The 19,893-nt window shown below is 33.0% G+C and overlaps 4 protein-coding genes across 4 annotated transcripts; 2 read left to right on the top strand and 2 right to left on the bottom strand.

Annotated features, from left to right (window-relative positions):
- The first annotated feature begins 510 nt into the window (after positions 1-510).
- LOC126760067 (protein DENND6B) lies at positions 511-3,204 on the top strand. The gene is made up of 2 exons (XM_050475437.1): positions 511-1,681; positions 2,079-3,204. Exons 1-2 carry the CDS (start codon positions 599-601, stop codon positions 2,853-2,855), a joined length of 1,860 nt encoding a protein of 619 aa, XP_050331394.1. The 5' UTR covers positions 511-598; the 3' UTR covers positions 2,856-3,204.
- Positions 3,192-4,796, bottom strand: LOC126760079 (histone H4 transcription factor). Its single transcript, XM_050475461.1, has 3 exons — positions 4,069-4,796; positions 3,695-4,011; positions 3,192-3,627 (listed from the first exon to the last, which is right to left on the bottom strand). Exons 1-3 carry the CDS (start codon positions 4,703-4,705, stop codon positions 3,238-3,240), a joined length of 1,344 nt encoding a protein of 447 aa, XP_050331418.1. The 5' UTR covers positions 4,706-4,796; the 3' UTR covers positions 3,192-3,237.
- A 1,434-nt stretch (positions 4,797-6,230) lies between these two features.
- Positions 6,231-6,935, bottom strand: LOC126760089 (60S ribosomal protein L36). Its single transcript, XM_050475478.1, has 3 exons — positions 6,857-6,935; positions 6,572-6,699; positions 6,231-6,518 (listed from the first exon to the last, which is right to left on the bottom strand). Exons 2-3 carry the CDS (start codon positions 6,692-6,694, stop codon positions 6,294-6,296), a joined length of 348 nt encoding a protein of 115 aa, XP_050331435.1. The 5' UTR covers positions 6,695-6,699; positions 6,857-6,935; the 3' UTR covers positions 6,231-6,293.
- Positions 6,936-8,010: 1,075 nt separating this feature from the next.
- LOC126760070 (A-kinase anchor protein 1, mitochondrial) lies at positions 8,011-15,684 on the top strand. The gene is made up of 5 exons (XM_050475442.1): positions 8,011-8,179; positions 11,975-13,187; positions 13,264-13,654; positions 13,921-14,054; positions 14,231-15,684. Exons 2-5 carry the CDS (start codon positions 11,994-11,996, stop codon positions 14,297-14,299), a joined length of 1,788 nt encoding a protein of 595 aa, XP_050331399.1. The 5' UTR covers positions 8,011-8,179; positions 11,975-11,993; the 3' UTR covers positions 14,300-15,684.
- The last annotated feature ends 4,209 nt before the right edge of the window (positions 15,685-19,893 follow it).

Genomic DNA, 19,893 nt, shown 5'->3' with positions numbered 1-19,893 from the left:
CCCACCTCGTAGGTACTATTAGTGCAACGTTTTATCCCGTTTCTACTACAGAACTCAACTGACAAATATGTAAAACCGCTAGCAAAAGTAATCATATACAATATATAACGATAATGCATTTTAAATTTTTTTTTAAATATAATTTTCGTAAGTTTAGGCTTTTGAATTAAGCAAATGAGCCATACACGACATACGACATCATATATAGGGTATAGTAGAATATATGTAGTTTTTCTGACAAACCTTCTAACTATTAAGTAATGCCCATATCTATTATTCTTGAAATGCAATGCTGGAATTTTGTAGACGTCCTGTATGCTTGGATTAAAATTTGCCTGAGTTTATCCTTAATTAATGTTTGCGAGAATTTTAAACAAAAAGACACATGAAAACCCTCTGATTCTTCAAGAGAAATTGTATTTATAACTTTAAAAAAACCAAATCCTGCATTTAATCATTATTGGCTATTGGCAGCTCTAAATGTTGGCACTGAACATATTTTTCAATTTTGACAGTATATTTTGTTTGATACAAACTTGTTCAATAAATCTAGGCACAAAAATAGCCACAAGTGAAAGTGCATCGATAAATTTGTAAAATGACAGAGAAATCTATATCAACAAATAATTTAACTGATAACAACGACTGTTTAAGAGTTACAAGTGAAATTAATACTTGTAACGATATTAATCATTGGGCAAACTTTTCTCAATGGATTCATTGTATGTGTGTCATAACATTCGATCTGAACATAGGACAAGCTCTCGAATTTGTTTACCCACCTCAATTCGTACCTTCGGAGACTGAAACTGCTAATATATGTTATATGGCATTTCCGGATTCAAACTCCGGGTGCATGGGTGACACAAAATTTCATATGCGTCTTCGAAGGATACACAAAGAAAGTCACAACGGAAACTTAAAAAAAATATTTCACTCATATAATTCGGATTGTATATCTGCACTCCGTGTAGACGAATCACATTACTGGGGATTTGTGTATTTCCGCCAAAAGCGAGATGCTAATCTTCCGAGAGGTTATTTTCAAAAAAGTTTTATTTTGGTGACGCATCTTCCATTTTGCAACCTTTTCTATAATATTGTGGATCAACTGGCTCCAAGGTACTTTGAAAATGGCAACTCAAATATAGAAGAGGCTTGTGATCAAATAAATCGATTATGGCCCCCGTTACAAGCAGGTGTTTCCTTGGACTTACAGCTGTTTGATAACATTTATCAAATTAATATACCAACCATAAGTGGTAAAAAGTGCGGTACTGTTGGACAAAAAACTGATACAATTAGAAAAACTTCATTGAATGCCTTTTCCACGAAAATTTTGAACTCTGTTAACGAACTAGAATTATATCAATGTTTATGTTTTACCTTGGAGAATTTGTATACTTTATGGGAATTAGTGTTAATTGCTGAACCTATTGTAATTGTTGGAACCTCACCCGCTGATTGCTCACATATGGTGCACAGTCTTGTTTCATTAATAGCTCCAATTGAATATTGCGCTGAAGCACGACCTTATTTTACAATACATGACAGCGAGTTCAAAGAATTCACGAGGGAATATGGAAATACGCCTCCACCTGTGATACTAGGAGTAACAAATCCGTTTTTCATAAAGTTACTGAAAGATTGGCCGCATATATTGCGACTAGTCGATAATCAGGTAAAAACGATTAAGTTTTTGATATATACATAAAATATTTGTTTGCATACTCTCTCATCTTGTTGCTACAGTGTTCGAGTTAAATATACTGTTAAGTTAATTATATAAAAATGTAATGTCTGTCGTCTGTCCGCGTAGACAAGCGATAACTTAAGTAAAATTTTAAATTTTTATATATATTCGATTGAAATTATTGCTTTTATGTCGTTGAATATGTAAAATGACTTCTTGAAATTAGTAAATATAAAATACATATTGCAATTCTTGCCCAACATTTTTAAATATGTATTGTATAAAGTTTTTGAAGCTTTCAAATTGTGAGAGTATAAAATGTTCGGTTGCACCCGAACTTAGCCCATTCCTACATGTTTGAATATGATTTTTAAAATATTTTTAGATTAATATGCAGCAACATCAGCAACTCCAAAAAAATATTAGAAATTCGGATTCTGTGACATCATTCAATTCAAGCAGTACAGGCAATATAAAAAAAGGATTACCTAATGCAAGCTCCTCTTTGGTACTAAATACGAGTGCAACTATCAGTGACGGTGCGCTCCCGGGATTGTACACGAAATATAAGCCTTTTCTTAAAAAAGACAAGAATTTAATTAAAAAAGTAAAAGCGGGGGTTAAAACCAAACGACCTGATCATGTGCAAACAGCATTATTGCGCCGAAATTTATTGGAACTTACGCAAAGTTTTATGATACCTCTGGAACGGTATATAGCTTCATTAATGCCCTTACAGAAAGATATAAGTCCATTTAAGTCCGCACCGAATGCAAATGCTTTTAAATTGGAGGACTTTTTGGCGACTATTGAACATTCCGGACCACATTTAACTTCGCCTTTAAAAGGTGATTGGAAAGGGTTGTATCGTAGATTTTTCAATTCGCCAAATTTTCGTGGATGGTACAACTCAAGACATCGTGAACTACAATTAACCCTACAAGACTTGCAACTTCAAGCACTTTCGGTTGCGAACCTTGAAAAATGGGCGCATGATAAGCAAGAGGTAGAAATAATAGACATGATACTTAAGTTAAAACAAAAAATGAATCTATATACCGATACCACTAATAACAGTGCTACTCAAGACCTAATACGTGCCCAAATTAATTGTATGAAAGACCTTCTACCTAATGACTTAAAAAATGTGGTTAATATTTGATTACTAAGCTGCCAAGTGAATGGAGCTACTGTTATGGATTATTATTTTTTTTAGAAAGTTTTCGTTTTAAATAAATGTAGGTTAAGTTAAAGAATTTAAAAACACGTATTTTTTTATACAGGAATATAGTATATATTATCATAACTAATAAACTAAAGATATTCCTATTCTAGCAAACAACTGCATTAGATTTTATAAACGTACACATATTATTATATACTTAGATTGTTTACTTATAACATATTGTTATTAATTAAAACGATTGCGTAGGAATAGTTTAATGAAAATAATATACTCATCTAAATACCCATGGTACATAGTAAAATTGAGTCATGCTTAAAACTGTCAATATTTGTTTATTGTGTTATTGGAATTTATGGAATCAACTCTCATTGCCTAAAGGCAATGATATAACAACTTCACCTACTAGTTGTGCTTCATTTGGATCATTAGCAACAATTACACGTTGATCATGTTCGTTAGTCATAGAGACAATCTCATAACAACTACTATCTTGTGTTACATCAGATGCTTCCATGGCATGGGGTGACAAAATTTGTTTAGTTACTTCTAGGCTTTCAATTCGCAATGTTTCAAGTAAGTAAAAACCATTTTCATCAATACGATATGTAAACCGTTTATGTCCTGATGGTAGTTTAAAGTCATGTTTCTTGATCAAATGCTTTGACAGATATTTACTATGCTTGAATAATTTATCGCAGCAATGACACATATAAATAAAAGGACTATTGCCATGAACTTCCAAACAATGCTGAAATTTAAGTGTTTGGAAATTGATCAATTGAAAAATACAAAAGAAATTAACGACATTGTCTTACTCGTCTTAATAAATTATATGTCCGGACAGCATAATTACAACCAGATTGCTGACAACGATGAACTTGATTGCTATGAATGTGATTCATATGTTTTTGCAAGTCGCTTTTTCGTACACAACGATGTTCACATTCAGTACATTTGAAAGGCTTATCCTTCAGGTGCCGATAACGTATGTGTGTGGCTAATGAACTTGAAGACGGGCAGGACATATTACAAAGGCTACACTTGTAACAATTTACATGTTTTAAGAAATGAGATCTTAATAGTTTCTCTGTCGCAAAATATTTAAAGCACTGGTCGCATTGAAACTTGTGAGCTAAAATTAAAAACAAATCTATAGTCAAATGTATATCTAAGTAAATTAAATACTCACTATTATTTTCAGGTTGTCTTCTTAGATGATCAAATAAAGTAGTCCTAGTCCTAAATACTTCGCCGCAGTGATAACATGCTAGTGATTTTTTATTCGCGTGAGTAAAGATATGTTCAATTAATCTATACTTATTTTCTAAATGCTTGTGGCATATGCTCCATTTGCATTTAACTTTTGGTCGCGTATCATTCGGAGATTTCTGGATCTCGTATTCAAATAATGCATGCTGAACAATGTGATCTTGAAATTCAACTATAGACACAAATGTTCTTTGGCAATCGGTCCATTCACAAAGAAAGTTACTCTTCAAATCGGGGATCTTATCAGCTTCTTTTGGACGCGCACTGCAACTAGGAATATTCGGATTTTGCTCACATTCATATTTTCCTCTTACTACAAGTGAACTGTAATATCCATGATAATATAGGTGGCGCTTAATTTCGGTATAATCAGTGGTAAAAAAGTTGCATTCATTCCAAGGGCAATCAAATGTTTCATTATCTTCTTCAACGTACTCATCCAAATGTATTTTTATATGCTCGTTCAATTTCCAATCATCGTTAAACAGATCAGCGCATTCTTTCCATTGACACTGTACTGGAGGAAACATTTGCTTATTTTTCTTTGCAGAAATCATTTCACTATTTGTTCAAATTTTCTAACTGCACTAAAATACTGAAATACCTGTAATTCCAGGTGATGAATTTCGAGTAAAAATCGACTATTATCGATAAATATGATGAAGAGTTTTATTATTATACTATATTCGGACCGACATTGAAAACATTTTGAAAACACATTTGTATGTTGTGGAATCTAAGTCGTTCGGGCTGACAATGTGTGTTTTCGATGAGTTTTTACTGACAACTATCAATAACGGCATTCTCTTGCTCTTGCAAGATTGCACGATGACACAAAATGCAAAAATCCCATACCGAAATATGCAAGGCCAAGAGAGCACCCATTGCAGAAGCTAGTGATATATGACGGCACTAAAATAAACATGGGTTTGGTCTAACATATTTTACAGCCATTGCAAATAATTTTCTACGTGTGTTGTTGTGCCGGTGCACCAAGAGGAAAATTCTGCAATTTCTGCACCTTGCAAGGTTTTGCAAGTGCAAGAGAATCCCCCTAATATGAGAATATCAAGTGGCAGCTGTATTTGTATATGGAATGTAAACAAATATCAAGTGACAATTTTGGGCCGGCAAAATATGTCTTCCAAAAACATCGATTAAACTAGAGCAGGCACCGATTATAATGAGTGGAATGTAAGTTATCAAGCAGTTTTCAGCGAAAACTGTGTTTTCGTTTGACAGATTTTACATGGAAAGCACAAGTTTTCGTGCGAAAACCAGTTTTTCCCACGAAAACATGTTTTCGTTGTCGGTCCGAACAGAGTATTATGCATTTGCAGGATTTTCGTTAATTTTTTGACAGTAACATACGGCAAAATATCATCTAAAATGTAAAATAAAGTATGATCAAAAAATTCGAAATTGAGTGTTTCATTGATTCACTACTTCAAATTACACATGTACATAGTATGTTCAACATGTTAAGGTTCTGCTATTAGATATAACCCAGTTTTAACCAATATTGTAAGTTTTGTTTCAGTCACGTTCCATTTTATGTGTTTCATTCTTTCCCCTGTGAATTACCGAAAATGTTCTTACGTTATTTTGCATTTTAGGTGACGACTGTTTGAAACACACGTTTGTTTACTCAAAGCTTGTTCAGATAATCACTTTTCTATGTTCTCTGCCCAAAGTACCCCTCTTTTGTTGCGTTGTTTCAATATGATGCAAATTTTGGAATCACCTATACTTAATATTTTGTCAGAAATTAATACTTTTAACTATGGTGAGAGAATATAAATAAATGTATAAATTCCGTTCTAAAGTGGCATCCATAAATATCTAGAACTCTTATTCACTAAGAGAATAAATGGCACGTCATTTACAAGCTTACAAAAGTATTTACATGAAGTTTCACTACAGAATTTAATTGAAAACAACGCCAAATGCTTTGTTAAAGAACTGAATCCTTTAATAGGAATCATAACATTTGATAGCTAAATTGTCGAAGCCTTGTCGTAAATTAATATTTGGCAAGTATTGCCTCTTTGTATAAGTTAAGAATCACAACACTTTTCACAATTCTTTTGTAGAACACTTGTTCTTATTTTATTTCTAAGTTTTCTAATAAACATTTTTGCTCAATTACTTTGCGTGAGTTTGCGCCTTTCTCATTTGTGTGAGGATGTTGGACAACTCCTCACGCTTCCTCTTTGCACGAATGTGTGTGCCTAAGCGACGTTTTAAAAATTTCAGGGCACGTTTATCCTTTGAAACTTTCAACAATTCCATGGTTCTCTTCTCGTAGGGAGCATGTCCAACAACTTCACGAACCAAGTCGCGCATGAATTTAGTATGCCGGGTTTGAATCTAAAGACATTGCTATTAATAAGTATATACGAATTATTTATTTATATACTTACGTTCTTCAAACGGGATCCTCTAAGTCCCTTAACCTTTTTGTCTCCAGTATATTTAACATTCTTCACCTTCGATGTTTTATGTCCCTTGTTGAGACCAACGCAGAGTTCGTATCGTACAGCCATTATTGCTGAAAACAATCCACATAGTGAACATAATTTATTAAACAATTCGATAATGTAATAAGAAAATATTGTATCTAAAGTCTCCCGTATTATTATAGAATTATATTTTGTGATGCAAATAATAATTTTAGATTTTTATAAGAAATTTCAACAACAACCTACCTTAGCAGCTGTCAAAAGGCGGAAAGAGCGTAGAGTTGACAAACACTTTCTGAAGTTTCCCCATTTTGGTTTAAGCATTGCCAACATAAATAATTTTTTCAGTAAGCTTGAAGCGTTGCATTTATTACATTTCATAATACGGTCAACTTAAAAATTTATGTAAATAATGCTAATTCCAATAATGCGTTATCGTTCGTTAATTTACAATACGCAAACGACTCTCAATATACATATGTACATAATTTATAGCTAATCTGTATATATATGGTATCAAAAGGGTAACATTTTCCCTTTGTTGAGTTGGGATGAAAACATTCCTATGGAGCATAGAAATTTTATAGTTTGCTGTGTCAGATGGCAAATAAAATTTGGACAATTGAAATTCAAAATAAACACAATTGCCTTGTTATTTAAATTATTTAATATATTCACAAAATGAATTAAGTGAAAAGCAAATTATTTGTTTTCTAATAACAATATTAATGAAAATAATTAATTTATTCCTTTGGCACACTGCCAAAGAACATACCCACGTATGTTCAAATTTTACCTAATATCTTTTGACATATATCATAAAGTAAGGTTTGTATTATTGCTTAAATGGTTAATTAATATAGATTTCATAAATTGCATATTTATTTGCTTTGACCATTAAAAGTTTTGATAAAGCTTAAAAGACCAAGCGGTAGCACATATTCACATACATATATTTTTTAAAACGACTTCGAATATCGAAACTAGAATTCGAAAAAAAATATTCACAACAAGATTGCCAACCGTTCAACAATATTTTTTTGCATGGTTACTTTCAATAAAATATGTTTTGAATATTTTTTATTAGAGGAAATATATATTCGATTCGTGTTTAAACTTTTGCATAGACTGTTATAACAGCATGTTCTTCTATTAACTAGTTTTGTTAAGTTACTTTTCAACCAAATGGATTTCGAATTTAATTTGTTTATGTTTTTTTTTAACCTGAACCCGTCTTTAATACTTTTAATATCATATTTTTTTCATACATTTAATTTCATCGTTGATATTGACAGACTTACAAATAACATAGCTGAGATATTAATTTTTTTCCAATTGCGCAAAGTGGCAGCACTTTTCGAAATATGTATTGGAAATTTTGTACGCCGGCCATATTGTTATTGTGTGTATGAAAGAAAATACTCTAGACACGTGTTTAAAGTCGCAATTTTTTTGTAAAGATTACAGAAAATTGTACAAAGAATAAAATATATATCAAAAGTGATTAATTTAAAGCATTATAAAAGCTTTGAAAGCTATATATATTTGTTTTGTATTGTGTTTAATAAGGTAAGAGTGAAGGAAAGAAAATATAACATAACCTAGTATAATTGGTGAATCCGAACACTAAAACATTTTGTAAACATATTTCTTTTTGTTATCAATATTCTTTACAATAAATTTGTAATTATTGTAAAAAAGATAGTTGAAAAATCTTGTGCAATATAATCAATACTACTTGATCCGGAAAGAAGAACAACTACAATAAGTGGGTGATAAAAGTATACCATAGGTTGTTAACAGAGGTCGGATTGAGGAAATTCACATACTGCATGTGTGCATTGATAGAAATTTACACGAACAAACACTACTTAATGTTTAAAATATGTATAATATCCGTTTATTTGTATAAAAAATTGTTTAAACAATCATAATCATTATAACTTTTTGTATGAAGCGAATGTCTATTATTTCTTATGTTAAAATTTATCGTTTCTTTCGTCGTTGTATAATTATATGGATATTTTTAGTTTGTGGTCATTGATTTAAACGACTCAAACCTGACTATCATCAAGTAGCACTACATCTCTCTTGAGCTGCGCACACATCGTTCAATTTAAGAACTTAATTGAGTGATTTACATAACTTTAAATTTTAATCTTAATTATTAATGAGAAAATATTACATTTTATAATTACATATAATAAATTTTGTTGTGGCGAATGAAATATAGTTTTATTATTTTTATTATAGTTTTTGGCAGATTTATGTCACAAATGGTTTCTTATAAAAAGATTCTAGTTAAAATTACAATGGGGATCTCAAAATCTTCAAATGAAAGGTTGTTGCATATTTCTTCGAAGCGTTGCTATACGATTACACAAATATTTGTTAGAAAGCTTTGAAAAAACTATATAAATTATTAGACTGTGATTTATATGTGAAGGAAGAAATGTAATATGCTTCCTCATCACATGTATGTTGTATATGATGTTTTCGGTACCTCATTATATTATTGTATATGTATCACTGTTACATAAATAAATGTGACTTCTGTTTTTTTTTTTATTGAGTTTATTAATTACTTCATATCTTTTTTCGAACAATTAACCTTTGTTATCCAGTCTCCGTTATAATACTAAGATATAACTTTTTTGTTTTAAAGATAAATAATGTAATACTTCCAAATTCCTCCAATTATATTTAGGTTGTGCAATATGTAGTTGATCTTTGTGGACGAGAATACAAAGCTTATGTGATCACAAATATCAACAAGAGAAGAATGTTGGCAATAAACTATCCTAATGTTGTTGTCCCAATAGATAACATTGCTAAGTTTTTAAGTATTTCAGTTTGTGTTTGATTATGTAGTATTCTGGTTGTCGTGTACACAAAGATTTTAGTTTTAAATGTAAAAAAAGCAGTTGTTGAAATTAATAAAGTGTAATTAAATGGATTGGTTTTATTCAATCGAATCTGCAATTTAGATTAAGATAGTCAAAATATATATCTCAATAAAAAATAAAGTTGTAATAATATTCCTTGATAATAACTTTTGTTAACATTCATAAGATTGGAAGTTTTATATATGCACATTTACATTTTAACATTTACTGAGCACATTTGGTAATATGTTTTCGTTGGCATCTCGAATGCATAATCTAAAAATACGTTTCTCTCAGTAGGAACTAATTTTTTTCGGTAAAGAATACAATTATACAAAAAGTGGAAACGTATTGGTGTTGAAGTGTGTTAAAACATATTATCGTAAAGATGCTAAAAAGTAGTGATACAATTTATAGAAGACACGTGATTTTATTTAAGTCATTGCAAAAGTTTTAGAATATATCTTCATTGCAAACAGTAGATTGCAAAAGTATTTCTTTTAATTGTTTTTGCAAAATTTATTGTACAAGTATTTTTTTTTAATTGTTTTTGCAAAATTTACCTGAAATGAATATGTTAACGAATTTAAAATCGTATGGATTTATTCTTCCTTATGGCCGATTATTTCAGCGCATAACTATTTAATTTTTGACAGTTTCAATGTTAAAAATTAATGTTACATACACAAACCGAAATAAGGATGTTATGCTTTACGGCGCCATATATAGAAGACTTTGTTATGTAGATACAAATGTATGCATATTTTATACGTTTTGAAATGTTCAATATAACTTTTTATAAAGTTAATACTATTAAATAATAATGAGTCTTTTGCTGTTTAAGTCTTTAGTATTTTAATTACAGCAATTGTTTGTTTTTATGTTTTATGAAATTATTTTTTATCTATAATTAATCAGTTTTGGACACCACTTATAAATTACAAGTTTTGTAATATTGTATCATTTTCAAATTATAAATTTTGACTATAAAAATAGAAAAAATTACGAAGTGTGATTTTTGTTTTCTAGTTTTCATTTATGAAAATCATTGCATAAGTTATGTACATTATGTATATATATTGTATATATATATTCTTCGCACATTTATTTAATTTCAAACAACCAAGTTTTTGCGGTTTTCTGAAAGTTTATTCCTTACATCTAAAATTGAATTTCTTCAAATACACAAAAAAAATTTTTGGTGAAATTAGATGGACGCATAAAAAACTTTGTTTTTAATGACTGCTTCACACCTGCGACTCATACTCTCAACCAGTTTTTTACACTTGGTCTTAGGTATGGCATGCCAAGCTTCCTGAACGGCAGCCCAAAGATCGTCCAGATTTTTATAATTTTTCTTCGCGACTCTAATCTTGACTTCATTCCATAAGTTTTCAATGGAATTTAAGTCGGGGCTCTGCGCTGGCCGATCTAAGGCATCGATTTTCTCCGCACTAAACCAATTCTTAACTAGTTTAGAGGAGTGTTTGGGGTCAATGTCTTGCATAAATTTCCAATATCTTGCCGTTTATCCGTGCGAGTGGCTCTATGCCATGCCAGGAAAATGCACCCCAAACCATAATGTTTTCGCCCCCGTGTTTGATGAACCTTGAATTTGGCTTTTAGGACGATGAACAAAGACTCTTCCATCTGGCCCTATCCTGTTGATCTTCGTTTCGTATCCACAATATGTTTTTATTTATTGCTTTTTCTTGATGGGCTCTGGCGAAGGCCAATCGTTTAGAAATGTTTTTTTTGACAGGAGTGGCTTCTTCCTAGAAATATATATGGGTCATTTTTGGACATTCTTACAATAGCAGCATCCGTACGCGCATCTGTTTTTCGAGGCCTTGGTTTTCGAATTTGTGATTTTATCAATAAATCAGGGTTCCTCACACATGAATTAATTGCTTTGTATACTTTTTTCCGAGAAATATTTAAATTTTTAGCAATTTCGGCCACTTTCTGTCCTCCTTCATGCATTTTCCATATGATTCGTCTTTCTTCTATTGTGGTATGCTTTCCTGATCCCATTTTCTATAAATTATTTACTCAAAATACTTCTGATAAAAAACTATCCAACTATGGTAAATATCATGCGCTTCTATCGAAGTTTACGCGGGAACTGTGTATCCAAATTAGTTTGTGCCATTTACGTGTCCATTCAATATTAGTGTTGTTTACACAAAATTGATAACTGTAAATAATTAGCAAAACATAACGAAATATTTCGCCGCTGCAGATATGAGAGCTATTACGGGACAAAGTTGGATGTAAAAAATTTGACATTTCGAGCAATTTTTAATGGACAATTTTTAACATTTAGTTGAAATATAATTTTGTGCCATTTATATGTCCATAGCTGTATATGTATATTGTATATACATATATAATTTTTTTTATTTTTATTTAACGTGTGTGCAGAGAAAAATGTTACCACCTCATTTTTAATAAATTAAAATTCTCTTTTTTCTAACAGTTTTCAATATTCAACGAAAATGGTATCTGGTCGTCCCCTTTTATATTTGTCATTGCCGGGAGTAGTATTTATTCTCGGTGTTTATTGGTATCGACGTCGCAATAAAAATCGTTCAAATGGAGACACAACTGAAAAAGAACAAGAAAACTTAAATACACATAACTCAAAAGAATCAAAACACCAAATAAATGGAAGTTTTATGCAAAACAAGTCACATCCATTACCAAGTGATTCAGTAAATATAAATAATAAAAATGAAGGTGAAGAGAGTCCAACCGTCAGACTTTTTGGTAAATCAGCTCCAATCAAAATTGTTCAGAACTGCAGAGGTTCGCCTGTTAAACAACAACAGGTAGTCGATTCAGAGGTTCTTAAAAACAAAATACAAAGCGCTGAAAATAAGGTACTTCGCTCCATCGATGAAGATTTTGAAAACTTATCGTCACCAGTTGATTTGCCAGATTCGGTGAATAATCGTATTGCCTTTTATTCCCGTAATGTGAATTGTAAAAGCGATGCACCTGTTGTAATAAGAGCTACCCGTACACCAAAAATCTCACCTGAAAATTCTTTCCTTGAAAATAAGTATACCAAAGAATGTGAAGAAAATAATAATTTAGATCTTATAGAAAATGTAAAAAATAATAGTGATGCAAGAAATCAGCAAGGACATCCAATTCAATCGTCCACCAATATCACACTCAAAACTACTGAACAGAGTCCAATACTGGAAGAAAATTTTAACAAAGAGAGCGCAATGAACATCTCTTGTCAAGATGTTGATATTACAGAAAATGGGAAACGTAACGTAGATGCTGCCAGTCCATCATTAAGTTTATGCAGCGTTCAATCTGGCGATTCAGGAAAAGGTTCAAGTTTACCCCGATCCGAAGCAAATCGTGCCAAATCTACATACGAATTCTTTCTGCCAAATAGTTTTATAGGACACCTGTATGGCAGAAAACATTTTTTTATAAACCAGATCAAAGTCAAAACTTCGGCGAATGTACTAATACGCAAAACAAATTATGCTGGAAAATTGGTTTGCATTTGCATTATCGAGGGTTCTGAGAGTGAAATAGAAGCTGCTTTGGCAATGATAAGACAACGCCTCCCTACAAAACGTTTTCCTAATTTTACTATGAATAAAATACAATCTGCATCTCCTCAAACTGTAGTTCCTTTATCTGCAGACAGTTTACTTAATTTACAGGCAAGTGTGTAATTATGAAATATGTTTTATATGCTTGTATTATCAGCAACTGACGATTCTCTAATATTTCCTACAGCTTAAACTCATCGAAAACATTAATAACGATGTAATTGTCACTGCTGTAGTGAATGGCGCACACATGTTCGTACAACATCCTTTACATCCCTCACATCCTTCTCTGACTGTTCTTCAAAAGTGTTTGTATGACAGCTACACTTTGAGTGAAGCACCGTTGTTGCCTGGTATCGAAATCAATGCAGTTTGTGTACTCCCAGTAAAAGGAATTTGGTATAGAGTACAAATAGTCGAACAAGACGCTGAGGATAAGCAGCGTTGTGTAGTTAAATTTTTAGACTTTGGAGGCTATATGAATGTACATTTCAATGAATTAAGGCAAATTAGATCAGACTTTATGTCTGTACCATTCCAAGCCACAGAATGTGTTTTGTCTAACGTGGAACCGATAGGTATGTACATAAGTTAAAAGCATATATATTTTTATATTAATATTGTGATCTTAAATAGTGTACAGTCAGAGTCAAAAGAAAGTGTACATCATTTGTTTACTACATACTACATTGCTTGATTTATTTAAGTTTTCCTAAGTGATATAATAAAACAATTTATAGGTTTATAGGTTTTAAAATGGTTATGGAAAAACAAGCAATGTAATAAACAAGTGTTGTACACTTTCTTTTGATGCTGACTTTACATCGTACAATTATTTGTCTAGATTCCATGTGGTCATCGGAAGCTGTAGACGTATTGTGTCAGCTAACTAGGGGAATTGTTTTACAAGCACAGGTAGCGGGATACAATAGCCATAATATACCGGAGATTTACTTATATGCTTATTTGGGTCCTGGTGTAAGTATATTGTTATTTGTCCATTATTTTTAAAAGAAATTAAGCTAATTTTAAATCAATTTGTATATTAAAGCGACGATTCCAACTAAATATAATATTATATATAAAATACAAGTTTTTTTCATATTAATATATTTTATATTATTAATATATAAATTATATTTGCTTCATTTCAGAATATTATTTTCATAAACAGGGAACTTGAAGCAAGAAATCTAGCTAAATGGGTTGAGTTGCGAGACTGATTCAAAGGAGTAGAGAGTTTTTGTAAAAACTGTTAATAGAAAAGCCACAATTATCATCTAATTATTTTTAAATATTTAAAAGAACAAAACATCGCTATTTAAAATTTAGAAATAGTAAATGTATTTCATTAGGTAAGTTCTCATGCGCATAGGTTATAAAATAAATCACTTATAGGAGTTGTGAAGAAGGCGTCGTTGAAGCATCATGCGTCATGACAATAGTCATTTGTTTCAAGTGAATAAACCTGTTGTAAATATGGAAGACATAAAAATTAAATCGCGAAAATTGTGGCGATATATACATACATATATCTAGGAATATAGCAAGCAATAGAAGGCTCGTATTAATTCTGCCGGACAAAAAGTTTGAAATAAACTCTTGTACATATAAATGAATATTAAAATATTATTTATGTTATAAATAATACAGTTTTAGGTCTCTTATTGATGCATAAAAACATGTTTTAAACATAAACTTATGTACGTATATTTTTTTACCAAACCTAGAGAGAACTAAAAAAGCAGCTATTTTTGCTATAATTTGCTGAAAGACATTTTGATGGAAATGAAAATAACTGGAAAAATGTAAACTCGTTAAAACAGGAAATATAATTTTAACCGGTATTTTCTTTTACATACATACATACGTATAAAGCATTTGTGACTACAAATATTGACTGCCTTTTTATCGATTTATTTACTTATTTGAGTATGTTGCATTCTATCCAGAATGAAATTGCATCAAAATGTCTCCTGTATATTATAACTGAAATTTATAATTGAATATGTAACAAGGTAAAATAATATTTTCTTAAGTAATAATTTAGACCATTTAAGTAAATATAAGTAGTACGCTAAACTGTAATGTATAAGTAATTGTTCAGTTATTCTTCTAAAACGTCGTATTTATTTTGCACCTCAGTAATGCCCAAATGGCATGTTTTTTACCAGAATGAAAGCCCATTAGCCCTAGTGTTAATTATTGTTTGATTCAGCTTAGTTAGTTTTAAATAAAAATTGTTAGATCTATATTTATTCATAAAGTGATTTAAAGAAACGTTATAATGCTGAATATTACAATTGGAGTACACTTATAATAAAACAATGGAGATTTAATATTCTGAAGATAACATAATAATATAACGCTTTGGCCATAGTTCTTCTGCACTTAAGCAAATTACACCGATAGCTACGCAGACAACCATACATTTCCTCATCTATAGTTTATGTATCGAAAATTGCTAATATTTGTATCTAACATGGATTGTGAGGCCTACAACTCAAGTGTTAAATGTTATCAAGACTCATAAAGAGTAATTAAATAGGCGATAGATATCAGTTGACTCAAAAATAAATAATAAATATAACGTTATTAAATCATAAAATTCTTCTTTTAATTAATATTGGACACATTAAAACATTTTAACTTATTTTTTTTACTTCTTAAATATACATTTTTTTTCTCAAATACGTATTATTTCTTACTATTGCTATTACATAATATACAATTTCCATTAAATATTGCTCCAAATTGCTAACGGATAAATGAATCACGGCGTGAAGCGTCATGTTGTGTTCCCCCAGAACTTATTTAGAAACACGCAAAAAACAAATGCACTTCACAAAGGATAATATGAAGTGGATGGTAAGTAGTCACAAACCCTCTTTTCTAACGGAGAGTCAAAATTTAATCTGGTAGGCCGCGAATTGTTTCCAAGAATCATTTCTGAATAAAGTCAATGGTTTTTAGTTTCCGGCTTCGATGGTTTTACCCTATTAGTTGTACATTTGCTTAGAGATAAAATTATTCGCACTTCAACGCTCCTGAATCAATAGAGTTACTTGTAATCGTTGAAAAACATCATGGACATTTATATAACAAAACATTCGCGAAAAATATATTCACTTTTTACCCATCTTTTGTACATACCTTAATACTGTGGCTAACAAAATAATTATGTCCAGGAAAACAAAACGACTGCTTTAGAATGATTTCGAGTTTTTATTGGTCGTCCGTCCGTCCGTGCAAGCTGTAATTTGAGTGAAAAGTGAGATATCATAAACTTGGTATACATATGTACATATGTATGTATATATTCCTTGGCGAAAAAGTATGGACTGGTTCGTTGTTGTTGTTGTTGTTGTTATAATGGGTACCTAGTCACCGTTGGGATGTTGTTGTTTTAACGGTTTCTCAATCCCCGTTAGGATGGTAAGGGTTATCCATGTGGTCGTCGACGTCATCTAGCGGGAGGCCCAGGAAACGTGCTGTTTCGACGGGGTCGGACCAAAGGGAAAAGGGTGTTAGATGAGTAGGGTTGGCAGGGCATGCAAAGAGGTGGTTAGTGTCATGCGGAGACTCGTTGCATGCAAGACATACACTGGATATGTCGGGGTCTATTCTGGATAAGTAGGAGTTTAACCTGCTCCAATATACAAAACGAAGCTGCGCTAGGGCCACTCGCGTTTCTCGCGGCAAGTCGAGCTCTTCGTCTGCGATGGGTGGTGGTTTGACTCCAAGAACGCCATTCACGGGAAGGTGAAGGTGTTGATAGCTCCACTGTGAATGGCGGTTAGTACCTGTCGGAAGTCAGTTGCGTCCGAAGTCCGGCGTACTGTACGATGTCGTCGACGTAGTCAAGGAAAGACCTATCGATGCTCCTAGGAGGCGGTTCTGCTCCAAGCAGGGTGCTGAAAGGGTAATTTCTACGAAAACATCCCAGCAGGAACAGTTTGGAGAGGAGTTCATTATGTTCCTAAACTGGGAGCATAAGCATCTCACTATGTCCCTAGGTGTTCGATAGGAGACATCAAGAGGCATCCCGTCGTGGTCCGGAGTGCAGTATTCTGACAAGTCTGGAGTTTCCTCATCACTGCATCCAGGCGGCTATATTGGTGCTGCGTAATTGAGGACCGGCCGGCCGATTGCCTTGTACATATGTTGCCAACAACGTTTCTTTGTCTTTTTCCCATGTGCTGCTGGCTAAAGACTTGAGGATTTTGTTGCGGCTATGTACCTTGGCGATAGTATGGGGAGTTACATATAAAATCTTAGGGTTGTTGACAGTCGGAATTTTGACGCCATCGACTACAATATTAAGTTGAAGTCTATACTCCTTCGTCCAGTTCGTAAAAATGGTCGCTGTGGATTTGGTGGGGGAAAAGTGTGAGGTTAGATGTTTACTTTCGAACACATGCCATCGATTCCATTGAACGACGTCAATATCGTGTAATCATTTGCGTACGTGGTTATGGAAACCCTCTCTGGTGGCTGTCGGAGTTTCGAGATGTAGAAGTTAAACAGTAACGGGGAGAGGACACCACCCTGCGGAACCCCCTGTTTAATTCTTCTAAGTTTAGATGTTTCACCTCGAAATAGTACGGATGATTGACGACCGCTCAGGTAGTTCATGGACCACCTCTTCAATCCTGGAGGAAGCGTAGTTTTCTCAATGTCTTGCAGTAACGTTGTGTGGTTGACGGTGTCAAAAGCTTTTGACAAGTCCAAACTACGAGGATCGTTCTCTCACAGGGTGGTTTCTGGTTGAGGCCGCGAACTATCTGAGCGTTTATGACGCTAAGTGCTGTGGTGGTGCTGTGCACTTTTCGGAATCCATGCTCGTGGCTGGCTAGGCTCAGGTGGTGAGTGAAGGTCGGGAGTAGCAAGGCCCCAAGTGTCTTCTCTACTGGAGAGAGCAGAGTTATCGGACGATAGGACTCCCCTTTGTTGGCGGGTTTCCCAGGGTTCAGTAGTGGGACCACTCTTCCGACTTTCCACACATCGGGTATTTGAAGAGTGGTCAGCGACAGGTTGAGGACCTTGGTGAGGTAGCTTACTCCTGTCGAGCCGAGATGCCTTAGCATCGAAGGTATCAAAAACATGCCGTGATGGAGAATCTTCATCAGAAACTGAAAATTGTCTTGCAAGTCGAAGAAAATACGGATCGCCATCGTGCCGGAAAGGCGAGTATCGAGCGGTCGCAGAGGCTTGCTCAATAAAATTTAAAGACTTCTCAAGTGCCCGCGCGGGAGTCGAGTATCGAGCGATCGCTGCGGCTTACTAAGTGTTTTACCAAAAATTGCGCCGAACCAAATGGTATGTGCTCTTCTTCTTCTTAATTGGCGTAGACACCGCTTACGCGATTATCGAGTTAACAACAGCGCGCCAGTCGTTTCTTCTTTTCGCTACGTCAATTGGATATCATAGGTCCTTCTCCACATCTGCTCCCTCGGCGGGTACTGCGTCGAATACTTTCAGAGCTGGAGTGTTTTCATCCATCTGGACAACATATTAGGTCTTTTAATTCGCTGAACTATGTCAATGTCCGTATATTATCAAATTATTCGCCGTGGCCAATGCGCACAGGAATAATTTTATGCTTACTTTTAAAATAGAGGGACAAGTGTATCATCTAATAGGTATGCTTCTACCATCATCGGGCCAAAGTCCACAATTCTTGCAAACCTATTTCATTTCAGACGTAGATCAGCTATCGTTACAATCAAACATAGCGCCAATGCTAAAAATTTATTTAATTAACGAACCACAAACCGCACTGTGTAGCAACAATATAAGTACGTACGGTAAACGTAAAAAACACTATCAAGGAAAAGATGAATACCTACCTATCTACCTTTCAGTTTTCTGCTCTGATCAAAAATCTAATTTTGGCAGGCCAAAAATGATCAACATTTTGGTCAAACTGTACTTTTTTTTTAAAGCCGCCATTTTGTCAGTTTTTGTTTTTGTTAGACCGCAGCTCCGTATTATCTAATAGAAAAGTTTAGTTTTTATACAAGCAGAAGGCCGAAACGTTGCAGCAGTTAAGAAGCTTTTTACCGCCGTCGTAGATTGAATTTAAATCAAAATTAATTTAATTTTTTCAAATTTTTCTTATAATATGTTCTACCATCATTCCACAATTTTGCAAACCTATTTCATTTTTTAGATCAGCTATCGTTACAATCAAACATAGCGCCAATGCTAAAAATTTATTTAATTAACGAACCACAAAACTGTATTTTGTACCTATCTTTTCAGTTTTCTGCTCTGATCAAAAATCTAATTTTGGCAGGCCAAAAATGATCAACATTTTGGTTAAACTGTACTTTTTTTTAAAGCCGCCATTTTGTCATAAAATCAGTCCGTATTATCTAATAGAAAAGTATACAAGCTGCCTATATATGTATATAGCTTATAATAAAGCTTAAAATCATTTTGTAATCATTTTTTATAAATGATAAAATCGCTATAAATATTGACATTTTATGGTAAATATTGACACGGAGTTGTATCACACGCGCGACAAAGAGTTTATGATTTGATTAAAGTCTTTTAGTTCGTAATATATGTATGTATGTAGGTGCTCATGAACATCTACACAAATTTTGTTTCAACGCTGATTTGGAAATTTCTCTGACAACTTGAACACAATCTTTTAGCGGTAATATATTCATGTAAATAAATGTTATATATTCTTCATTTCCCCCTCTTATCTCCCGCCGGAAGACAGGTAAATTTTTTTTTCCTAGGTTGGTACAACTGTCCTTAATTATGATGCCAAAAATTAGCGCGATCCGTCAACCAGTGTGTT

The sequence above is a fragment of the Bactrocera neohumeralis genome, chromosome 5, assembly GCF_024586455.1.
Source record: "Bactrocera neohumeralis isolate Rockhampton chromosome 5, APGP_CSIRO_Bneo_wtdbg2-racon-allhic-juicebox.fasta_v2, whole genome shotgun sequence".
NCBI lineage: Eukaryota > Metazoa > Arthropoda > Insecta > Diptera > Tephritidae > Bactrocera > Bactrocera neohumeralis.
Note: the sequence above shows the minus strand (reverse complement) of the source record. Positions and strands in the feature narration are given on the sequence as shown.